At 36.5% G+C, this 23,140-nt stretch overlaps 1 protein-coding gene and 1 pseudogene across 18 annotated transcripts in view; one reads left to right on the forward strand and one right to left on the reverse strand.

Annotated features, from left to right (window-relative positions):
* The window catches only part of LRCH3 (leucine rich repeats and calponin homology domain containing 3), an 82,639-nt gene that overhangs the window by 20,773 nt on the left and 38,726 nt on the right, over positions 1-23,140 (forward strand). For all 17 annotated transcript variants that reach the window (XM_081137748.1, XM_081137746.1, XM_081137749.1 and 14 more), the window contains exons 2-6: positions 7,562-7,706; positions 8,669-8,795; positions 11,631-11,736; positions 20,284-20,420; positions 21,778-21,887. In XM_081137748.1, coding sequence (XP_080993874.1) covers positions 7,562-7,706; positions 8,669-8,795; positions 11,631-11,736; positions 20,284-20,420; positions 21,778-21,887 — 625 coding nt within the window. The remainder of the gene's footprint in view (positions 1-7,561; positions 7,707-8,668; positions 8,796-11,630; positions 11,737-20,283; positions 20,421-21,777; positions 21,888-23,140) is intronic.
* LOC308557807 (ferritin light chain pseudogene) lies at positions 14,266-14,770 on the reverse strand (annotated as a pseudogene). The gene has a single exon. The product of its transcript is annotated as a ferritin light chain pseudogene (transcript).

Raw genomic sequence — 23,140 nt, forward strand, 5'->3', positions numbered from 1 at the left:
TTTTCTCTTATTTCAGTAATGACACCATAGTTATGGTAGTCTGAATTTTTATGCAGAACACTTAAAGTTAACATCAGGTTAAGTTTTTGAAATTTTTTTCTTAGTCCATGAAGTTTTTGCTATACACCTTGTGCACTCCTATTATTTTTCCCCCCTAAGGAATCTAGAGATTCCTTCAAGGCCGTTGCTTTCTGAAAAGGAATAGTAATCTTATGACAGGCTATTTGTCTTTTCTTTCTGCCTTTCCAAACTACTGCGGAGTGGTCAGAGTCTTAACCCTACTAGTCCTCCTCTGAACCCACGCTAGCAGGAAGGTAAAGGGTGCCTCTCCATACGGTGGTGAGGGGGTGACGTTACTTCTGGCAGGCATAAAAGTCCTGGTTCCCTACTTGGACTTCTTTGGTACCACACCAGTGGACACTGGAGAGGAGCCACCCAAATGCCAAGTTACAGCCTTACAAGGATGGAAGTTTGACTCCTCACTCAGCCTTTGCTGGCATGGGTGGGGGTGGGGGTGGGGGAGAGGGAGGCTACAGTTTCTGAGGCGTTTTTCTGGAGTAGAGCAGTTACTGTCTAAAAATTTTCTGTGTAGTTAGCGGGAGGAACAGGAAAAAGTACATCTGCTCCATCTTCTCAGAAGCAGAAGGCACTAATTGGGATTTAAAATTATATAAATTCACTACCTTTGATAAAAATTAAAAATTAATAAAAGAAAACCTACCATTTTATATAAAAATAATTTGACTATAGAATGAAACGCCTTAGAAACATTCTCATTTCTGACCTTCCTGGGTTTTATAATTTTGTTAATAGTTAAAAAAAATGATTTTTATTACGTTCTCTCTCAACAGAATTTTCATGGGAATGGCATAGTGGTTGCAACATAAAGGAAATACCTAAGTGTAGAGTGTGTTTTAAATCTGACCAGTTTAAAGAAAGTTTCAAAAGTGTAGCAAACTTCTGTCAGTCATCACCGTATCTTCGTTTAATGGGCAATTATTTATGTTCTTTCTCCCTTGCATTTGTTAGCTGTGGGAAGTACCATGAACGGTAATAGTTTTCAAATCATATTTAAAACAATTACTTTTATATAATTCTTTAGGGGCTTGTCCTTAAGAATTTCACTTTTTATTTATTGAATTATTTCATACTGAGTGTGTATTTTAGAAATTTTTTATAGCTTGTATTTACCGTTTATTTATATGTTGAAGGATATTATTCTTAAAATACTCTCTTAAATTTCACATTGCTCAGTGTAAAAAACCTCTTTTACAGCATATTTGTTACAGTCTCAGGCCCTTTTAAATTCATAGCCGTGCCTGTTCTCATAGAAAGGGATAGTTACTGTGTATGTGGGTATTGCATAATGGGCTTTATTTGGTAACAATGATGTCATTGCGTGGGATGGCCTGAAGGAGTTATTAGAAGAACATAAGACTTTTGACTGCTAGCATTTCTTAATAAATGCCATACTGTTGAAAACATTAATTTGTGTTTAGACTGGAATGAACCTGGGTTTTCCTGGCTTAGCTGTAGAGATTGAAATGAATTCTACTGTCATATCTACATAGCTGAATGGAATGAAATACTAAACATTTTTCTCTCTAGGAAAGAGAAATGAAATTAGGAAGAGGTTAATAAATAACTGACATTCTTTGTTACACAGTTTTGAGATTTGACTTTCAAGAATACTTTGAATTTTTGTTTCTGTAATTTCTGTATTTAATTTATTGCTAAGGTGTAAGATATAGTTATTAAGAAAAGTCCATAATTTTAGAGATTTTTAAGATGCATATCAATAAAAAGAGGCAGATTACATTTATTTTTTACTTTGAGTACTACATATGATTTTTTAAAATGTGATGAAGTATACATAACACGGAGTTTACTGTTTTCACCATTTTTAAGTGTAAGTTCAGTGGCATTAAGTACACTCACATTGTTGTGCAACCATTACCCTATATCCATTTCCCGAACTTGTCATCTCATTAGCTCCTTTACCCACACCCTCCCTGGTAATCATTCTCCTTTCTCTTTGAATTGGACTGTTCTAGGTACCTCATGCAATATTTGTCCTTTTGTGTCTGGCCTGTTTCTTTTAGCACAATGTTTTCAAGGCTCATCCATATCACAGCATGTATCAGAAGTTCATTCTTTTTTAAGGCTGAATATTACTGTATTGTATGCACATACCACATTTTGTTTATCCATTCATCTGTTGATGGGCATTTGAGTTGTTTCCACCTTTTGTCTATTGTGAATAGTGCTGCTATATGTATTGGTGTACAAATACCTTTTCCAGTCCTGCTTTCAGTTCTTTTGAGTATATATTCAGAAGTGTAATTGCTGGATTATAAACATAATTTTATGTTTAATTTTTTTAAGAACTGCTGTATTCTTTTCTTCAACAGCGGAACCATTTATATTCTTACCAGCAATGCCCAGTGGTTCCAGTTAATCCGGATCCTCACTAACACTTGTTATTTTCTGGCTTTAAAAAAATAGTAGCCATCCTAACTGATGTGAAGTGATAGCCCATTGTGGTTTTCATTTGCATTTCCTTAATGATTAGTGATGTTGAGTGTCTTTTCATGTGCTTATTGGTGATTTGTATATCTTTTTTGGAAAATGTTTATTCAAGTCCTTCACCCATTTTTTAATTGGGTTTTGTTTTTTGTTGAGTTGTGGAGTTTTTTAAAATACATATATATCTGGATATTAATCTGTTACCAGATTACCCATTTTATTTTTACTTTATGTTGCAGAGGGTTGTTAGTGGTGTGGGTGTAACCTGACCTAGTCTGTATGTTTCCTGCGTTTCCTCTACTACTAAAGATCCTTTAGTCAGGTATTCTGTTAGATGCTAAAGATAAAAGCTCTTGGTTTCAAGGAACTTAAAATCAAATGAAGAATTACAGTACTGTATGATAATTACTATAGTAGAGTAAAAGAAACAGTGGGAGAATCCTTTGAGTGACTAGACAAGTCAAGGGAAGTATAATGAGGTTATGTTGAGGAGGCTCTTGAATGATGGGCAGGAGTTTATCAGGATATTAAGATTAAGAGGGTCACTAAGGTTAAGCAAGAATCACTGGCATATATGACTTTGAGAAGCTGGGAGGGAGAGAGAGCCAGCCCGTCAATGAGAAAGAAGTTAAGAACATTGTAAGATGAGCTGATGTACTACAAAATGTCTTCCTATGTGTATACATTTGTGATGATAAGCAATACACAATGGCCAAAACACCTGTTCTTTTAATTAAGAGGTTTCAGAAAGATATCCTTTGGTCCCTTTCCCTGTGTGCTTTAGGTAACCTGCACATACATAAAAACTGGAAACAATTGCAAGAACTCCACATAGAACTTAAGTTCAAGTTGACCTGTTGTGGTGTGGAAAACTTTTAAGTTCAAAATATTTGTATTAATTGGTTCAAACGGAATTTAACTTATTTTGATTGTGAGTCAGATAGGTGGTTCCTTTTTTCAGAAATGTCACCACATTATTTCTTCTGATAGCTTACATGAAAATAGGGAGAAGAACAGAGGGGCAGAGGAGAGTGTGAATTAGATAAGGTGGGTCAAAGAAAGTGATCGATCTTAAGCACCTTAGTATAAAGTCAGACGCCTACCAGTCTGAGAAAAAAGAAGGGTGCTTTCTGACCCTTCTTAGGGAGAGTTAGGAAGAGTTGAGAATGGTGATTTTAACAGTTTGACTACATCTGATTGAACAGGTAATGGGTGAGATAGACAGGAAAAAAGTACCTCTCAGCATGCTTCTTACCTGCAAATAAAATAATTGAAAACATCTTACTAAAAGTGCTAGAGAGGGAGATTCTGAAATGTTCTAGAGGTTAAGATGGTAATAAGTGGTAGAGGTAGCACTAAAGGCTATGTCATATGTCCCATTTAAGATAAAAGTTTGCTCTAAATAGTATTGTTTCGGGGTATGGTTTTGAAAACTTTATTGGCAGAGTGTAAGATGAGTAGTGTTTCAAGATGAAAGAAAATATTGTATGAATTGGACCACAGTTTGGGATGCTCTTTATAGACTCTAAAATTGAGTTTGTTTTTCAATATTTTTTGAAACCAGAATCTATTCTAGGCAAAAATTCATATTCTTTCCTATGAGAGCAAAGAGGGTATTTTAAGTTGGTTGACATAATTTGCTTTCTCTGCATTATTTGAAAAGGAAAAATATCTAGTATATTTGATGATATCTTAAAATAAGTGAGGGGGAAATTAAATTAGAAAATTGCAGGAATGTGTATATGTGCATACCCTTTTTCATCAAGATTTGAGGTTAACATTTAGTGATCTTTGTCGTCATATATTCTTAACTTCAACTAACAAATTTTACTGCAGATAGCCCCTTGTATTTATGGTGATTTAAATCCTTTAGGTACCCCTGCTACCTATCACATTACTGCAGGTTATAGTTTCTTTCATTGTTCTGCGAGAACAGAACTAGGGTGCCCTTTTCTCCAGCCTTTAATAGCAATTTTTTCATTGCCCTCCAGCCTCCACTAACGGGAGGTCCCTTAGGGCCACTGCCTGCTGCCTCATTTTAAAAATGCCAGATGTTTTAGGTTTTTGTGAAAGCAGCACTCCACTTCCAGGTACCAGTTTCTGTTGTGCTTTTTTATTGCTGTGTGACAGACCACTACAAAGCTTAGTGGCTTACAAAAACCAAGTCATTTATTCTGAGATTTCCCTTGGGATTGGTGGCTTTCCCTTCTTCCCTTCTGCTCCTCACCACCACCCACCAAGCCTGACTTGTCACAGAAGCTTCCGTTACATGAGGGTGAGAAATAGCTGATTCCAAAACTGGGGCACGGAAGTTGTAATGTAAGACTGGAACATCTTATTGTGCCAGAATATAAGGAAATGCTAAAAAAGAAAATGAAGATGGCGTGTCAAACATATACAGGAGCTAGCCTGAAATAGGAAGGGTAATATCATAAATTTAAAACATTTTATACTTATGAATGGAAAAAAGTTTGTCATTGTTTTATGTACCTAAAATACTTTTTTTAATAGTTGTAACCTATCTCAGCTTTTTTAAAATTATAAAATATCTATAGTTTGATACATATGCTAGTTTTCCCCTCAGACGTATTTTATTTATTTAATCAATCCTCACCCAAGGATATTTTTTCCATTGCTTTTCAGAGAGAGTGGGTGGTAGGGGGAGATTGATGTGAGAGAGACACATCGATTGGTTGCCTCCCTCGAGCACCTTGACTGGGGCTGGGGATCGAGCCTGCAACCGAGGTATGTGCCCTTAGGTGAAATCAAACCTGGGACCCTTCAGTCCTCAGGCTGACACTCTACTGAGCCAGTTCTGCTAGGGCTAACTTTTAAAATTATACAAATAAAATTTAAATAATAATTGCACTTTGTATTAAAGAAATTATTTACAAAGTGATTTGGTAGGACATTTTTAGTTTCAAATACTTGATGGTCTCTTTACTTGGGCTTTAACTTTTTCCTAATGATGGCATTTTAGCAAGATGGTAGACTTTCCCAACTTCAGTTAGCAACTGTCACTTCAGAGTAAAGCAGCTCTGGGGCTCACAGGCTAGTAGGACCTGTTGGGGGGTATGTGAGTCTGTGGTCCAGATGAAAACAAGAGGCAAAATTCTATGGGGCAATTATCAAAACTTGAGTCATCAGGAAGAGCTGTGCCTGGGGGAATGGAGTGAGATGTGGGGGAGGGGCAGGGTGTTCCATAGCATTGTAGAGGTTGCTTCTATGCTTCCATTGTTTTGGTGTTAATTCTAGCATCTTGACTTGAGCTCCAAGTGTGAGGCAAGGTATGAATTGGCAACGGAACTCCAGCAGCCAGAGAGGATTAACAAAGATACCTAGAACAAGTAACTTCAGTGAAATAGAGCTATTAGAAGAGATAGATGACAAGTTTAACAAGCAAACCAAAACAAATTATCCTGAGATTCTCAAGAGAGACAAAGTGACATCCTTCTAATCGTAGCCTAAAAGAATTAAAAAGTGAGGGGAAAAACTCTTCTATATATTAATTTGTGGAGAGGATCATTATTGTTGAGAGTTAAATTCATGGTCTGGGATGTTAAGTAGAAAAGTATGTCAGAACAGAAAAAAACATAAAGGAGAAAGCACTTTGAGGCAATGCAACAACTAAAGATATAATAGAGGAGAATTTCTCTGGTTTAAAGAAGAATTGAAAGAGCCTACTGAGTTCCAGACTAGAGGGTTGGGGGTGGTTCAGAGACAAAAAACAAGCTGCTTACAAAAGAAAAATGATCAGGTATGTGGTGGACTACTCAGTGCGACACTGGAAACTAGAAGGTAATACAATAACATCTACAGATTACTAACAAAAGAACTGTACCTATTCGTAGCCAAAATACCATTCACTTGTTATGGTGAAAGCAAGATTATTTGCAGATATGCAGGAATTCGGGTCCTTTATTAGAGGGAAAGTTCTCAGTAAAGAATTCTTACTAAATAATTTCCAACGGAGATTTTAAGATGTCAGAAGAAGAGAGAAAGCAGTGGTGAGCAAATGAATCTCACAGTATATTTTATTAAATCTAAATGGGTAGTGATAGAATGTATTTCAGCGCATTCCTTTGTCCTCTGCATTTTTGAAAGTTTGCAGCTGATCCAGAAACTTGATTCGATTAGGTTCTTGTCCCTTTCACAAGACCAAAAGTGATATTCTGTTCTTCTAGTGGGAAACATATATATAATTTCTGATTGACTATTTGTAAAGATAATAGCCATTAATACTCAATTCTAGATCCAGTAATTCGAGGGTTGCAAAATGGTGATATTCTATCATTTTTCATTTGTAACTAAACACATGTATAGGTGCGTCCCTTTTCTCTTTGGTTACTCAGTTTATATAGAGAAGGCAAGGTAAATGTTTGATTTTCCCCTTTATCAGTTTACAAGATAATGAATTAGTTCTCTATTGCCTTTTGGAGGTGGAAGGGAATGTGTCATTATCAGCTTGTATAATTCAGTATGTATGATAGCTGTCAATCTGTTACAATTGTTATCTTTATTGAAGTTCAAATTGTCTCATTTTTGGCCAGTGAAAGCAGAGCTGGTTCTTGAGTCCTTTGACATGACCCTGATTATCTTTGGTAAAAAAAGGAAGAGTATTTTTTGTTTGGCTTTGTTTTAATTTGCTTTTCTAAAAAATTCTCAGAATGGTGCCTGTTCTTTTGCAAAGTTGGATTTTAGGGATCCATCCATTTCCTTGGATAGTTGGTACCTAGTATGATCTTTGATATAATTTGTAGGCAGATATGCCTTAGAATTTGTGTTACTTGCAAAGAATAATGGTTTTATTTTTTAGTGTATGTGGAGACTCAAAAGGAATCAGTACTTCCCAGCAACAGGTGTAGAGGCATGAGTTAAAATGGTCTATTCAATTAATAAAAATTAGAATACTTATTCTGGATCAGTCCCCACATTAGGAACTCTTGGCAAGTCAAACATTCACAAAAACTTCCTATTTAACATTTCAATAAAATAAGTCCCAAGGATTGATTTTAAACTTTATTTTTTCTTTCAGATCTTTCACGAAATCGCCTCTCAGAAATTCCCATAGAAGCATGCCATTTTGTTTCTCTTGAGAATCTCAACTTATACCAAAATTGTATTCGGTATATACCAGAGGCAATTCTAAACCTGCAAGCTCTAACATTCTTGAATATTAGGTAAGATGTTTTTCTTTTTGGTTTTATGTAATCTTTTTGATTTTCTGTTCCCTTTCACTAAAATTTACATTATCTTTTCATATCAGCAGTTTTATACATGTTCTTAGGCTAAATTAACAGTATTTCCTATGTCCCTCTATTTTCTCCCTCTGTCTGTAATCATTGACAGCTCTAATAGCCATTAGCCTGATAGGCTTGCAGCAGTCTTGTAGCAGTGGTTCTCCGATTACGTTTTGAGATAGGCTTCATCAAATGAGAATAGTAGACCTTTAATTACTTCATTTGGTTCTTGTGATTATGTATTTTTTTGTATTGAGTTCTGAATGTATAAATGCATTTCAACTCCATTTTTTTACATCTTATAAGAATTCTTTTGTTATTTTATTTTAAGTGTTCATTGGAGAAAATGAGCAAATGAAATATCCTTTGGAAATAATTTTATATGTAATAATTTTATTGTGCAGTTTCCATACTTCTAAAACTCATTTTGCCTCTCAGAATATACTGTAATGAGGAGGAAAGTAGATTACAAACACTTTTATGTTTATAGCTCTTCTTTGAAAAGAAGAGGAAAGGATGATAATTTTTTACCCTATTTTTAAATTATTTTTTCTTATATACATTTAACTTCAATAAAATAATATGTTGTATTTGTATAACACTTTGTTATTTACAAAGGTGTTTTATGGTACAAGAGCTCTGTAAGATAGGTAGAGGAGAAGCTAAGATTCTCAATTTACAGATGAAGAATCTGTATAAGATACAGATAGGTTAAATGCTGTGCCTAAAAATTACAAAGCTGACAAGTGAGGAAATATAGGCTAGAACTCAAATCTAAAATTCTGTTTGTTTCTTGCAAGACTTACATTTGTTATTTTACTGAGTATAGAATGGAAAAGATGGAAATTTTTTTCTTGAGTAGTGAGCTCTGATTCTTCTCTTTTTCTACTTACCCATTTTAGTCGGAACCAACTGTCAACACTGCCAGTACATTTGTGTAATTTACCATTGAAAGTCTTAATTGCTAGTAATAACAAATTGGTCTCACTTCCAGAAGAAATTGGACATCTCAGACATTTAACAGAACTTGTAAGTTAATATTTTATTTTTTGATTGTCCCACACACACATATATATATCCATAGTTATACCATACTCTTTTATATGAGTAAAGATCCATTATTGAGGTGTATTTTTAAGTTATTTTCAAGTATTGATAATGAAGTTTCACTGATTGATCAGTACTCAAGTGCTTCAGCACAGAATTAAGAAGGAACTGAAAGTACAAGTCTGAAAGGCGCACATGGAGTGGGGAAAGGTAATTAGAATTGGATTCTGATCAGTATTAAGTGATTTCTATGTTATTAAACTTTTGAGGTATAAGTTAATAATTCATTTGAACTTTTCTAATTAAGTCTTGTTAATAACTTTAATATTCTGATTTTTGGTTAACCCCTGTAGGGAAATGGAAACTACAGAGGTCAGGCTACCCCCCCCCCCCATATACTATCTTCAGAACCTATCTCCCACTCTAAAGTGAGCTATTCTTTATTGACTTCTATTTTTAAGAAGTTTGATCTTCACCTACCACTCCTTGTTACTCTTGAGCACTTGCATTCCAGGCATGGCAATAAAACTTTTCTCTTTTAATCACCACAGTAACATTACCAATTGAGTACTGTAATTGTCATATTACAGCTGAGGAAACTAGCACTCAGGTTAAGTAATTTGCCCAAGGTTCCATAATTGAAGTAGAATTGGAAATCGGTCTAACCTTAACTGCAAAGCCCATGCTTCATATTTCTGAAATGGTCAAATACAGTTACGCCCATTGAGATTTGGGGGTAGAGTTCCATGTAGGTTTATTAACAAAGATGAATATCATAAAAAACAAATACTGTACACATAAAATCTAATTGGACCACATATTTGCTGACTTTTTCAGGTATATTATGCATATAAAAGTCACATAAAAATTCACAAATATATTAAATCTAGAGTCTAGATACTAGACCACTGTTTATTTAGAGCAAGTTAGATCTAGGAAATAGTCCAAAAATGTATATTTGTTTACATTTCTTCAGAGCTTGGGTTAATAACATGAACTTGTAGTAAATTATACTCAAATGATTGAAATTCCTGGCTTTCAAACAATTTAAACTTTCTGTTTCCACTTATTGAATCCTAAATACTTAAAAGATAGACATGTCTCGCAAAAGGTGCTTTTAGCTTTCTCCAAAAGTGGTGAGTTGATATCCTTAGTTATGCAAACAGCTTGTGGTAGAGTAAGAATTAGTAATCCTAACTCTCTGATTCCTACTTGATGGTCTTTCTGCAACGTCCTTATTCATTTCTTAGTGAAAGTAAACTGCTGTCTTTCAACATACACATTTTCTGAGAGAAATATTATAGATTGCTATTACCTCTGGCTCAGGCTCAATTTTCCTACCCTTTCATATCTTTTAGAACCCTTTTAACTTTGATGCCTAGAGCATTGGACTAAGAAGTCTAGCTTCTAATTCTACTTAAGTCATTAATTGATAGAAAAAACAAAAATAGGATTATTTTTTTAAAAAATGTTTTGGGAAAAATTTTAAATAATATTTGAAGCTTATTGAATTTTTTGATAAGTGGTCTTTTCTAATAGTAAGTCTATTGTTTTTTGTTTGTTTTTTAATATGTTTTTATTGATTTCAGAGAGAGGAAGGGAGAAGGAGAAAGAGATAGAAACATCAATGATGAGAGCCATTGATTGGCAGCCTCCTGCATGCCCCTTCCTGGGGATCGAGCCCGAAACCCCGGCATGTGCCCTGACTGGGAATCGAAACATGACCTCCTTGGTTCATAGATTGACACTCAGCCACTGAGCCCCGCTGGCTGGGCCTATGAGTATTTTCTTTTTATTCCTATATTGAAGGAATTTTAAGTGTTAATGTGGCATCTTGACACTTTTATTAACCTAGGCAGCTTCCTGCTATTACACATGGGTTTACCATTATTCTGGTTGGTCTCAGAATTATGGAATCCTGGGTACATCAGGATTGAAACCTAAAGGCATCTCTTTTTAGGACCAGTGGAATGAGAATCAAGCTGTTACTAAGATACCAGAAGGCCTACCTAATATATGTATTGGAATCAGGTCGATCAGGTGCTAATAAAGCAGTATCTATTTTTCTATATCCTTTTGCGTTATGTATACTTTATTATTTTCCCCTCTCTTTGATAAGGAGTGATATGAGTCATCTTCAGTGCATTTTTATCTTATATTCTTGAATAGTTGAACTGGTATTTTGAAAATAGGATTTTTTTTCCATATATGTGGAATTTTTTTTTTTTAATTGATTTGAGCTGGTGGGGGAGATTGAGAGAGATTTGTTGTTCCACTTATTTATGCTTTCATCAGTTGTTTCTTATATGTGCCCTGCCTGGGGATCGAACCTGCAACCTTGGCATATCGGGATGATGCTCTAACCAACTGAACTAGCCAGCCAGTGCTTGAAAATAGGATATTTTTTCAAATAATTTGGTTGTAATTTTTATCATTTTTCTTCTAGTTTTATTAGAACAATATAAAATAAAATATTGTCCTAAATAGCTGTTTTTATACTTTTCCCTATTTTACCTTTTCACCTACATTGTTATTTGGACTGACCTTCTATGTCTACTTCTTAAATCATTTCATTTTAATTTTCATAAAATGTTAATGTAGATATAGATAAAATGTATAGAATCAGTCAAAAGACTATACATTTTTATAATTAAATGTAGTACAAACTATGGAATTATCCTTGGACACAGAATCATAATCTTTTTTACAACTAGGAGGGACTGCAAGTATCTTGTCCAACCTCATTTTGCAGGTAGTTTAAAGCAAGTAAGTTTGGAATTTTAGAATAATTCTTTACTTTGTTTCTTTTTGAAATAGGATGTGAGCTGCAATGAAATTCAAACAATACCTTCCCAAATTGGTAATTTGGAGGCCTTGAGAGACCTCAACATAAGAAGAAATCACTTAGTACGTTTGCCTGAAGGTAAGAAACTGTGAAATAATTGTTTTATTATTACTTATCTTTTTATTTTAACGATCTCTCAGATTGCTGGGCATAGGATAAAAATGCATAGAGTTACAGCCAATGTTTGAGATATAATGGTCTTTGTAATATGTTACCTCTTCCATTGTGAATTTTAAAATCTTCAATGATAAGTTCCAATATCTGTTGACCAGTGATTGTATTTTTAAACCCTGTCAACTGATGTAATTGATAACTCAGGGTTGGGTCACTGAAAGTTTCAATTAGCATGACTACTTGGGAGACATGTGACGTATTTTTGATAAGAGCATAGTTTAGTATAATGAAAAACATTCCTGCAATTAGCTTTGACTTAAAATTGGACTTGACTTGAACTTAATAATTTTATCCTTCACTGGAAATGTTCAAATAGGGGCTAATTAACCATTTAGAGGTGATATATAAAGTGAATAATGAGTAAGAGTGAGAGACTGCACTAGGAGACTGACTATAAGTTCTGGTACATGTATTTGAATGATAACAGTGATTAAACAAATTAAGTATAATTATCAGCCTTTTAAAAATACAAATTCAGGACAGAAGAAAGTATAAAAGAAAGTAAAAATAAGGAGAACCATTAATTTATTAGATCAGATATTTCTTTAATTTCATTATGGAAAAATTCTCATATATAAATGAGAGGGCAGTGAATCACCCAGCTACAACAGTCATCAGCTCTTGGCAACTCTTGTTTGATCTAGACTCCCATCCACTTTCCCTTACTCTATCCTTTAGATTAATTTGAAACAACTTACAGAAATTCATCTATAAATATTTCAGAATTTATGACAGTGATTCTCTAGATTCTTTGACAAAACATGACTTCTAGTGAATAATAAATACTGAATTAACTAATGATGCTTTTGCTTTACTGTAGAATCCAAATTCTTACAGCAGTTTGATCCAGTATGATATTTACTGGATATTAAATATCATACACTAGTATGATATTTAGTTCTAACATACTCGTGTAGCTTTGTCATTTTGAATACCATGTAAGCATCTCAGAAAGTGACTTGCCACTCCACTTTAATACACTTACTGCACCCACACTGTCCAAAATCCTGCATATCTTTCCTCTCACTAGGCTTGTCCAGTTATCTTAGCAGCTTGTATCTTCAGAGCCTTCCTCATTTTTTCCTGGTTCTGCCTTCTATCACTTCAGGAATGTGAATGAAGACCTCAGCAGAACTGACCAGAATCATGACACAGGACCTCATAACCCCAAATTTTTATCTAGGATTACCCCTCAGCTCAGGACCCACCTACTGTGGCACATACCTCAGTTGCAGGTGCAATCCCCAGCCCCAGTTGGTGAACAACTGGGAGGCAACCAATCGATGTCTCTCACATCGATGTTTCTATCTCTCCCTCTCTCTCTCTCCCCCCCTTCCACTCTCTCTGAAAAGCAGTGGAAAAAATATCCTCGTGTGAGGATTAAATACACACACACACACACACACACAGGATTATACACACACACACACACACACATATATATATTTTTTGCATTCTTTGTTGCCATTTTGATTTTTTTTTAAGTTTCGTTATCTTTATTATTGAAAATATTATAGTTGTCCCCTTTTTACCCCCATTGATCCCCTCCACCCCGCATCCATCCCATCCCCAGGCCTTCCCTAGACCAGTGTCTGTGCCAATGGGTTATGCTTATAATCATATAAGTTCTTTGATTAATCTCTCCTCACCCACTTCCCTCTCCCCACCTTCCCTCAGTCTGTTCCATGCTTCTAAGTCTCTGGATCCATTTTGTTCATCAGTTTATTTTGTTTTATTATATTCCACATATAAGTGCAATCATGTGGTACTTATTTTTTTCTGCATAGCTTATTTCACTTAGCCTAATACTTTCTAGTTCCCTCCACGCTGTGCCAAAGGATAAAAGATCATCCCTTTTTACAGCTGCATAGTATTCCATGGTGTGAATGTCGTACATCTTTTCCCCCCACTCATCTACTGAAGGGCACTTGAGCTGTTCCAGATCTTAGCTATTATAAATTGCACTGCTATGAACATAGGGCTGCATACGTTCTTTGTGATTGGTGTTTTGGGTTTCTTAGGATATATTCTAGAAGTGGGATCACTGGGTCAAATGGCAGGTCAGTTTTTAATCTTTTGAGGAAACTCCATATTGCTTTCCATAGTGGCTACACCAGTCTGCACTCCCACCAGCAGCGTACTAAGGTTCCCTTTTCTCCACACCCTCCTCAGCACTTGGAGTTAGTTGATTTGTTGATGGTAGGTGTGAAATGATACCTCATTGTGGTTTTAATTTGCATCTCTGATTAGTGACTTTGAGCTTTTTTTTTTTTTTTTTTCTGCAAAAAGCTTTGTTTTCATTTGGTCCAGTGCTTGGGAGAGGGCTCCAGGGTGGTTTAAAGAATGGCTAGGGGCTTTGGGGAAAGGCTCAGATAAAAGCCAGACACCAGGGGAATGCAGAGGCCCCTCACAGGTCTCTGGGCTCCAATGCTCCTAGTCATGCTTAAGGGTGAGCCTTTCAAAGAGATCCTTGCCCAGCCCAGCCTGGGGGCTGCCAGCCTGCGGAGGTTAGTCAGGTGTCGCCCATCTTCTTGATGAGTTTCACCGCCTCATCCAGGAAGTGTTTCTCCGAGAGGTCACAGAGATGAGGGTCTGCGCGGGTAGAACCCAGGGCATACAGATCCAAAAGGGCCTGATTCAGGCTCTTCTCCAAGGCCATCGCGGCTTCCATGGCATCCTGGGTTTTGCCCCACTCGTCCTGGGAAGGCTTCGTCATGCCCTGGGAGATGATGTGGCCACCGAGTTGGTTTTGCATCTTTAAGAGATGCTCAGCGCCCTCCGCTTCTCCACCAACTGGAGGAGGAAGTGGCCCAATCCCTCCAGAGCCACATTGTCATGGTCAAAATAGAAGCCCAGAGGCCGGCACACGCACGTTGGCCAGGCGGCTGACAGCAGCCTCCACCTCAGTGGCGTAATTCTGACGAATTTGGGAACTCATGGTTGCTCAGCAATAAGAAGTTAAGGTTGAAAAACGGTGTTGGCTGATCTTGGAGGCTGAGGATGGCTGAGGTGGTTCCAAAAGTGGTAACTGGAGATGTTGGAAGGTGGTCGGAGGCTGGAAGAAAGGGCGTCCCTGGGTCTGTTCCGTCCAAACACTGTTGAAGCAAGAGAGATCGTGACTGCCAAGGACACTCTGAGCATTTTTTCATGTCTCTTAGCCATCTGTATGTCCTCTTTGGAAAAGTATCTATTTAGATCTTTTGCTCATTTCTTAATTGGATTGTTTGCCTTCCTTTTGTTAAGTTGTATGAGTTCCTTATATATTTTGGATATTAACCCTTTATCAGATGTGTTGTTCGTTGGCAAATATGTTCTCCCATGCAGTGAGCTCCCTTTTCATTTTGTTGATGGTTTCTTTTGCTGTGCAGAAGCTTTTTATTTTGATGCAGTCCCATTTGTTTATTTTCTCCATTGTTTCTCTTGCCCTAGATGTATCAGCAAATATATTGCTATGAGAGATGTCTGAGATTTTGCTGCCTATGTTTTCCGTTAGGATTTTTATGGTTTCCTGTCTTACATTTAAGTCTTTTATCCATTTTGAATTTACTTTTGTGTATGGTGTAAGTTGGTGGTCTAGTTTCGTTTTTTTGCATGTATCTGTCCAATTTTCCCAACACCATTTATTGAAGAGACTGTCTTGCCTTCTTTGTCAAAGATTTAATTGACCATAATGGCATGGGTCAATTTCTGGGTTCTCTGTTCTGTCCCACTGATCTATGTGTCTGTTCTTGTGCCAGTACCAGGCAGTTTTGATTACAGTGGCTTTGTAGTATAACTTGATATCTGGTATTGTGATCCCTCCAACTTTGTTCTTCTTTCTAAAGGTTGCTGTGGCTATTCAGGGTGTTTTTTGGTTGCCATTTTGATTTTAAACTAAAATTTTAATCAAATAATACGTCATCCAGAAAGTCAAATAATAATAAAAAGTTTAAAGTATACTAGCATTTCTCCTGCCTTCACTATCCCCCTCCAGTTTCAAGGGCCAAAGCATCTACCTTCAATTCCTTTGACACCTTCTACTGGTATTTGCTGATGTATTTCTAATTATGTGCTTTTACAGTCGCTGCTGGATTTATCAACTTTGACACATTTTCTCTAATGCTAGATGAGGATTTAACTTCTGTACATTATCACTATCATACCTTTACTTCCCTCTTTGCATCTTCCCTGTGTAGTTTTATTACAACTTTTGATTAAATTGTTATTCATTGTTTACATTATTATAACTATATAAATATTGTTCCCTGCCAATTAAATTAATGTACTCTGATTTAATTTTCTTCCTTGTATATCTTGTTTTTGTTGTTTTTCTAGAGTTAATAATTTCTCTGTTTCTTTTAGTTTGCTTGGTTTTTTAGGTACCTGTGGTTAATTCCTCCCCCTTCTTCCAGCATCCGTATTAGTCAGACCAATCAGATTGCCTATCCTTTTATTCCCTGCATATCTCCCTCAGTGAGCCTTTTTTTCTTCCCTTCCGATCTGGGCTGGTCTGTTATTGCTGCCCAGTTTTGTTTGTTCTGTATTGACTATTCTTATTCCTGGACTCCATGTCTTTCTTTTTCTTACTTTTGTAAAAAAAATTCAGCTTTATTGAGGTATAATTGACAAATAATTCCTCTTTCTTACTTTCTTACTTTCCCTGTTTTGCTGGAGGGCATCTCCAGTAGTTTCCTAAGAACATGTTACAGGACATGTTTTTGCTACTTCACTTGAAAAGAAATATCTTTATTCTATGCTCACCCTGGATTAATAATTTGGTGATAGATTTTAGGTTGAAAATTATTTTCTCTCAGGATTTCCAAGTCTGTTTTCACTTTTAGCTTTCAGTGTTAAGAATTAATGGTTGATGTCTGGCCGGGTGTGACCCAGCGGTTGAGCGTCAGCCTAGGATCCAGGAGATCAGGGTTCAGTTCCCAGTCAGGGCACATGCCGGGGTTGCGGGCTCCCCAGTGGGGAGCGTGTAGGAGGCAGCCGATCAGTGACTCTCTCATCATTGATGTTTCTGTCTCTCTCTCTCTCCCTCTTCCTTCCTCTCTCTGAAATCAATGAAGATATATTAAAAAAAAAAAAAGAATTAATGGTTGAAAATTTGACACTATCCCTAATTCCAGTCCATTATTTATGACCTATTTTGTTCTCTCTGGAAGATTTTAAGATCTTCCTTTTTTCCATACTGCTCTGAAAGGTATGATGATGTGCTATCGTATGAGTTGTTTTATTTTATGGCCTTCTTTCCAAACCAGAGATTCACATATTTCATTCTGGAAAATTATCTTACATCTCTTTTTTAAAGTACTTATTTATCTTTTAATTATCATACAGTAATATTGACTTCTTGGGATAGTAGTTTATCAGTTTTAACTCACTTTTCATGTAGCCACCATCACAGTCAGGATACCTAAATATCCCATCACTTCAAAAAAAATTCACTTTATAATTACACCCACCCTTCACCTCCTATTTCTGGAAACTTTTGATCTGTTCTCCATCCCTATAGTTTGTCTTTTCTAAAATGTCAGATAAATGGAATCACATATGTATTTTCATGTTGACTTCTTTCACCCAAATTTCATTTGTTCGTTTGTTTTTCATTTTTTAGAAAATTTCCTTTCTCCAGTATGCCTGAATTGAGTAGTAATACCTTTCAGATGATCATACAGTCACAATAAGCTTCCTAGCTTTAAGGAAGTTAATAAAATATCTTGAAAGGTTTTTAACAGGAGTAAAAAGAGAGATATGTTTTGGGCTCCTGGTGGTCAGCCCTGTTTTGTTAATCCTCCCCCAAGGATATTTTTTTCATTGATTTTTTTTTTTTTTTAAACATACCTTTATTGCTTTCAGAGAGAGGGAAGGAGGGGAGAGAGAGAGATAGAAACATCAATAATGAGAGAGTCATTGATCGGCTGTGGGCATGTGTCCTGACCAGGAATCGAACCCTGATCTCCTGGATCCTAGGTCGATGCTCAACTGCTGAGCCACACCCGGCCGGGCTCATTGATTTTTTTAGAGAGAGTGGAAGGGAGGGGGAGAGAGAGAGAAACATCTGCCTGAGAGAGACATATCAATTGGTTGCCTCCCTCATGCGCCTTGACGGGGCTTGGGATTGAACCTGCAACTGAGGTACGTGTCCTTGACTGGAATTGAACCCTCAACCCTTCAGTCTGCAGGCCAACACTCTAAACACTGAGCAAAACCAGCTAGGGTAGGTTTCAGTTTTAATGGGTCTCGGCTCTGTTTATCCAGTATGTATATGCAAGTACTTTGAATGATAGAGGAGATATGGGATATGCACTGTCAAAAAGGTCTCATGCCTTTCCTGCTGAATTGTGTCACTGAAATCTGTGGTGATTTTATTTCATGTTATAAGTCACATATGTTGTCTTTTTGGGGAATAAAGAAAATGTGTAGTATTTTGTAGTTTCCCTACATTTTTCTTTTGCAGTATACTTAATATCATCGGTTCCTCCAGCAATAGGTTTTTGAGTCCTTTGATTTCTTTCTCCAATACTGTACATTTTAATTTAGTTTTCTGTATTAGCATCATTTGCAAGATTTTCCTGGGGCAATGTTCTAGCCTTCCACTCTTCAGGGATCCTGCTAGTTAAGTATTCCCTCTGCCTTAGATTTCCTGTTTCCAGGGGTGGCTGGTGAAGCCAGGTGGCTTCCTGAACAGGATCCTCTATGGCTGTAGTCCTGCAGCCAGGCAGTCACTAACCACACGACCCCATAGCCTGGCCTTCGCCACCTCCACACCTGTGACTGTGGACCACCTTTCCTTATATTTCTCTTAAAAAAAATATATACACACACACACACACACACACACACACACACACACACACACACACACTTTTATTGATTTTAGAGAGAGAGGAAAAGAGGGAGAGAGGGGGAGAGAAACATCAATCACCTGCCTCCTGGACGCCCCCTACTGGGGATCAAGTCTGCAACCCAGCCATGTGTCCTGGCCAGGAATTGAAACAGCGACCCTCTGGTGCATGGGAAGATTCTCAACTAAGCCGCACTGCTCAGGGCACCTTATATCTCTTTTTGATAATATCCTGTCTTCTGGTTTTTCTGTTCTCCCTTTCTAGATTTTTTCATGAGTTGGGTATTGGGACTCTTTAATTGATCCTATGGTTTTTCTTATCTTTTTTGTTGTTCGTTTCTTTGTCATTTTGTTTTTCAAGGTGGTAAACAGTCTAACCATTCTTCTCAATTTTTAATTTCTGCCATCATATTTTTCATTTTCTCAGATATTCTGTGATTTTTTTTTTTTTTAAATGTGTCTTTATTGATTTCAGAGAGAGGAAGGGATAGGGGGAGAGAGGGATAGAAACATCAGTGATGAGAGAGTCATTGATTGGCTGCCTCCTACATGCCCCCTACTGGGACCAAACCTGCAACCCGGGCATGTGCCCTTACCAGGAATCGAACCTCTATCTCCTGGATCATAAGTTGATGCTCAACTGCTGAGCCATGCCAGCCAGGTTATTCTTTGATATTTTTTTAAAAAAACACACATTTTCTTGTTTCAGAAATTCAGTATCTTATCTCTCTGAAATTAGAATTATTAGTTCCTGTTTTTCAAAGTTTTCTTCTGTTTTCTGTATATTACTATTTCTTCTGAGTTCCTCTTTTCAATTGGTGTGTTTGGATTTTAGTCTTGTATGTTGGAGGCTCTTCTAAATGTCTGTGAATCATGAACTGTCAGTATAGAGCTGATTAAAAGTTTGAAGCATACTGAGTAGGGATTGTAAAATGGTAATTAAGCAGCAGGCTGGGTATTTTGGGAGAGGGAACTCCCTATCAGTATCTAAAGGCCTTTTATATGGGACTCTATAGTTCTCCAGAGAATGATGTTTTATTTCTTCTACATTATTATTTATATTCCTAACTACTCCCATTCAAGAGCTGGGGATGGGATGGAATTGGGTAGAAAAGGGCTAAGGTGTTGCCTAACACTGTAGACTTTCACCTAAATCTTCCATTTTTAACTGGCAACTCATCCAGACTTTCTATTTTGCCTGGAGTCCCTGGTTTCAGAGCCTTTCAATTCAAATGCACTGGAGAATAACTTGCTGGCTCCTGGGGTGATTGGAAAGGGGTAGTGCCCCAGCTGTGTGAGCTGGGTTTGGGAACCTCTGCGTCTCTGATTTGTTCTTTACACGGACTGTCTTCTGATCCCTTTGTTATCCCCATCTTTCTGTGGCATCAGGCCTCCAACTTTCTGTAGTTCTGTGAGTGTCAAACAGCTTGTTTTTCATTAGTATTCCTGTCTGTAAGCATCTAGATTTCATTTTATACCACTTTGCTTTATCAGATAATTACTAAGGAAGAATGGAAGTACATACTTAAGTTAAATCCACTATATTTAACCAGAAGTTCTTGTCAAAATTGTCTTGTTTTGAAAAACCATTAATTGTTCATTTCCATTTTATCTCTTTGCAGAGCTAGCAGAGTTGCCTTTGATACGGTTAGACTTCTCCTGCAATAAAATTACAACAATCCCTGTTTGTTATCGGAACCTCAGGCACCTACAGATGATTGCCTTAGATAACAATCCATTACAGTCTCCTCCTGCACAGGTAAACCGTCATTGATTTGAAGTATGTTATGAACTTTTTTGGCAATGAATGAAACTTTAAACTTACATGCATTTATCTTTTTGTTGGAAATTAAGTTCTTTTAAAAGAAATTCACACATTTATGTATTCTTTAGAAGCCTTGACTAAATAGGGTGGAAGATAGGTACAGTTTCCAGAAGTGTTTTTTCCATTCATTAAATTGACTTTTTTTAAAAAATTGTGGGATTCTTCCTTGATGTTTTTTCTAATAAAATTGGAGGATTTTTTTCTGGTAAAACTTGAGTGTAGACAATGTAAATGCTGGAGACAAATAAAAATACTTAGCTTTCAAAATTAAAGATTATCAGTGCGTTTCTTCTGACTATTGTTTTTGTACCTTCCCACTTTCTAAAATATTAAGTTCCTCATTTATTTAGTTTGGTCATTTGTTTAGCAGTGACTGAAATGAATCTATTTAATAGTCAAGTAATTATAGGTAGTGTTACATATAGATTCTAGACATTGTACAGTCTAGAAAATATTTACCAGCATGTAGCTTTTTTCCCTCTACAATCAACTGATGGTACAAGCCTCTATAGCAACTATAAAACTTATGAGTAAACTTCATAACTATAGAAGGGTCTCATAATCCTAAAGAATTTGTGTTTTGACTTCTGGGATAGAGGTCAGCAGGTAGCAACAGAAATATCTGTGGCTTTAATATTTATTTATTTATTTTCTTTTTTTAATATATCTTTATTGATTTCAGAGAGAGGAAAGGAGAGGGAGAGAGAGAGATAGAAACATCAATGATAAGAGAGTCATTGATCAGCCCCCAACTGGGGGTCGAGCCCGCAACCTGGGCATGTGCCCTGACCAGGAATTGGACCCCGATCGCCTGGATCCTAGGCCGACACTCAACCGCTGAGCCACGCCTGGCTGGGCTGTGGCTTTAATATTTAAACATTTCCTGCTCTTCTCTTTGACAGAAAGTAGGATTGAAAAATAATTGTACATGATTGTTGGATTCCTAAAAGCAAAAGTTGCTAATATAATTCATGTGGAAGCAATGCTTTAAATTCCTGACTATGCCTAACTAATGATAAGTTTACTTGATATTCTGTTTATAATCATAAATTATTTTATATGTTACTGAAACTTACTAGTGTCTAGAAAATAAAATCTATAATCATGTCACTTAAATACCTAAAATAACAAAAATATAGCTGTTAAAACGAGTATTCGATTTTTAGTATTTGTACTTAATAGAAATGCCCTGTTTCCAATATACATTAAGTAAAAAGCTGATTGTGATTTAAAAAGGGACACATTTCAGATGAATAATAATTTGATTGCATGTATGTGTTACTTTATTTAGATCTGTATAAAAGGCAAAATCCACATATTTAAGTACCTGAACATACAAGCTTGTAAGATTGCTCCAGATCTGCCAGATTATGATAGGAGACCCTTGGGTTTTGGCTCCTGGTAAGTATGTTTTTGTTTTTTGGTGGTGGTTTTTTTTTTTTAGTTTTTTTAAATCATATTCCATCTCAAGAAATTAAATACACTGGACCCTTAAATCTGCCTGAATGTTTGACTAAAAGGAAATAGCCTATTTGACACTATTTTTCTCAGAATGTTTGTATTAAATAAAATGTTGATTACTTAGGTGTGGCAAAGTATAGCTCTAATCAGGGTTTCTCAACCTCAACACTGTTATTTTGGACCAGATAATTATTTGTTGTGAGGAGCTGTCCTGTACAATGGACAATATTTAGCAGCATCCCTGGCTTCTATTGCACTCTCTCAGTATGAGAGACAAAAATGTCCCCAGTCATTGCCAAATATCCCCTGGGAGCTTCTGCAGTTGAAAACCACTGGTCTGAGTGACTTGAATACTAACCTTGGCTCTGCTATTAACTAGCTCTGTGACTTAAAGCAAATCTCTCAAACTTTTTGTGCTTCATTTTTCCCAAAGGGAGTGAAGAGTTTGGATTTGGTGACTATTGATGTCACTTTGAGATCTAAATAATCAATTAAAAAAAAAGATGTACAGCAAATAAAAGTAGCTTTTATTTTATATATACACTAATTGATTTTCTCCCTTGGAATTAGTAATTCTTGCTAAGGAAATTTTTTCCCTTGTGAAATAACAGAAAAGGAACATTAAACTGGTACCACTGCCTTTGAGATGTATTTATTTTTTAAATATATTTTATTGGTTTCAGAGAGAGGAAGGGAAAGGGAGAGAGAGATAGAAACATCAATGATGAGAGAGTCATTGATCGGCTGCCTCCTGCATGCCCCTTGCTGGGGATCGAGCCCACAGCCTGGACATGTGCTCTGACCAGGAATTGAACTGGGATCTCCTGGGTCATAGGTCAGTGTTCAACCGCGGAGCCAGCCAGCTGGGCTGCCTTTGAGATTTGAGTGTAAGACAATTAATAGTGAGTCCTGGGTAGGTATATGTGAGGGTATGCCTCAAGAGACTAAGGGGGAAGCATTAGCGCCTATATGAATAATGAGCTTTAACTAAGGGGTGCAGTGCTAATTGTAGAACCTCTGATTCTGTCCTTTGTCTTGGCCCAATTTTTTTTTATTATAGCAGTCCTCATCATATTACTTTAAAACATATATTAAAAAAACCTGTTAAGAGACTCATGTGTTTCTGAGAGAGAAAAGAAAGCTTGAATCAATGGAGAAACTTTTCCTAAATGGGGAGTTTAAATTGCATAAGT

This window comes from Miniopterus schreibersii (genome assembly GCF_964146895.1).
Source record: "Miniopterus schreibersii genome assembly, chromosome: 5".
In the NCBI taxonomy this organism is placed as follows: Eukaryota; Metazoa; Chordata; class Mammalia; order Chiroptera; family Miniopteridae; genus Miniopterus; species Miniopterus schreibersii.